Genomic DNA, 1,752 nt, shown 5'->3' with positions numbered 1-1,752 from the left:
CATAATAAGCAAACTTCCCAGGTGTCCCTGACCTGGTCATTCTGTATGTACACTTAACACACTCCTCTTGTATGACGACTGGTCATTCTGTGTACACTTAACACACTCCTCTTGCAGTCAGCCAATGGTGGATAAGGTCAAGACAGCTTTCTCCTTGTAACTGGTCCCAAAAGACGACCTAGTTGGCTCTAAAAGAGTACGGCTCTGGCTCTAAAGCAAGAGTATGTCTATGGGACGGCTTGCGCTCCCTCGCCCCCTCCCCCATGTAGAAAATACCAAGAGCGGCGTGCGCGAGGTCGTGCTTATGTCATTCTATCCAAATTGAACGGAAGGCACCGCTACATTTCAAAGGAGACGGGACACGCACTGACAGAGACTTTGTTCGTGGATTTTACTTTTTTTGGATCGCTTTTATTTTCCACACACGTGCCAGAAGAGTGTGTCGGGTGTGTATTGCTTTGGAGGGGCTTCACGTGCTCATAAGTTGGGAGTGCGCGCGGGGGAGCGGGACGCAACTGTCACGGGCTGCTGTCGGTGCCTCGCGCTGTCAGAGCCATGCCGGCTGGGTTTCAGCAACTCGGAGGGGAGGTAATGTTAACAGTTTGTTACGCTTTGTTCCACCAAACATGTTGCTTCAAAGTAGGCTATATACTGCAACTACATTTGCAATATTTATGTGTCCACCCCAACTGCGCAATGCGTGCACGCCACCAATGATGCGGTGTAGATTTTACGCACACCTCTGATTTACGATCATAAACCATAACCCGTTTGTCTGCCGTCTTTAACATTGTTTTTATGAAAGTGAAAACAGTGCATTACTTAACATTTTACCGTTATTCTCAATGTTTCCCCATAGGCATTAGTTATAAATAGATATGACTGATTTCTTACAGAGATCTGAGTGGTGTCTTACTCACCAGATAAAGACAACTCAGGAAAACTAGTTATCAGATAAATCTGTTCATTAATAAATGTTTTGATTATAGAACAAATCAGAGAGATTTGTCAACAATAGTAATTCAGTTGGCTACAAAAAGTTAGTTTGAAGGCTACATTATTTGAGTGAAAAGCTTGAAGCTCGTCACACTCGGAAACAACCCGTCATTTAAGAAATGTGAGCCGTGGTTTGTTTGTCCTCGGCGGTGACCTTGTCTAGGCAGACCTGTGCGGGCTGCGCTAGGCTGTTCAGGCCCGGGGTGGATATGGAGCGGTCGTGGGGCCCAAGGGTGCAGATGACAAGCTTGGGGGGGACACAATCAGTTGGGATTTTTTATTTTTTAGCACGCGTGCAAATCATGCCCACAGAGCGCTTTAGATTTCCAGCATATTTCACGATTTCATAGAGGCTCATCACCATCACCAAGTCATTCAAAAAGCACTACACAGAGAAGCATATGCTTACCTTTACTGTTTATTTCTCTTAAACAGCCAATAGTAGGCTACATGGAGCCAGCCAGCCATGCATTTGTTTACTGACTACTGCGAGAGCACCAGCCAATGGCCACTTTCCAATGGCTGAGAGAAAGTGGAGAGAGATCAGTGTTTTTTTTTTACCCGCCCACAGTTGCAGCAGAACAGGGAGGGAGGTCTAGTAGGCTAGAGATGGAATGTGGAGTTGGAAAATATATTTCTAAAAATATTTGTTCCACAATTTTCATTTATTTATTTTAGAATTGGGAATGTGGAGTCGGAAAATACATTTGTTAAATTTCAATCATTTAGGCTATTTAGAATTGGGGGGGGGGCAAT

General features: G+C 44.7%; 1 protein-coding gene across 1 annotated transcript in view; it reads left to right on the top strand.

Annotated features, from left to right (window-relative positions):
* Nucleotides 1–555: 555 nt before the first annotated feature.
* LOC311320461 (solute carrier family 2, facilitated glucose transporter member 4-like) overlaps nt 556–1,752 on the top strand; it is a gene marked incomplete at both ends in the record, with an annotated part of 14,457 nt that continues 13,260 nt past the window's right edge. The window contains one exon of the mRNA XM_084452215.1: nt 556–588. Coding sequence (XP_084308341.1) covers nt 556–588 — 33 coding nt within the window. The remainder of the gene's footprint in view (nt 589–1,752) is intronic.

Source organism: Borostomias antarcticus (genome assembly GCF_949987555.1).
Source record: "Borostomias antarcticus genome assembly, chromosome: 17".
NCBI lineage: Eukaryota > Metazoa > Chordata > Actinopteri > Stomiiformes > Stomiidae > Borostomias > Borostomias antarcticus.
The sequence above is the reverse complement of the archived record's forward strand: the minus strand, read 5'-3'. Positions and strand labels throughout refer to the sequence as shown.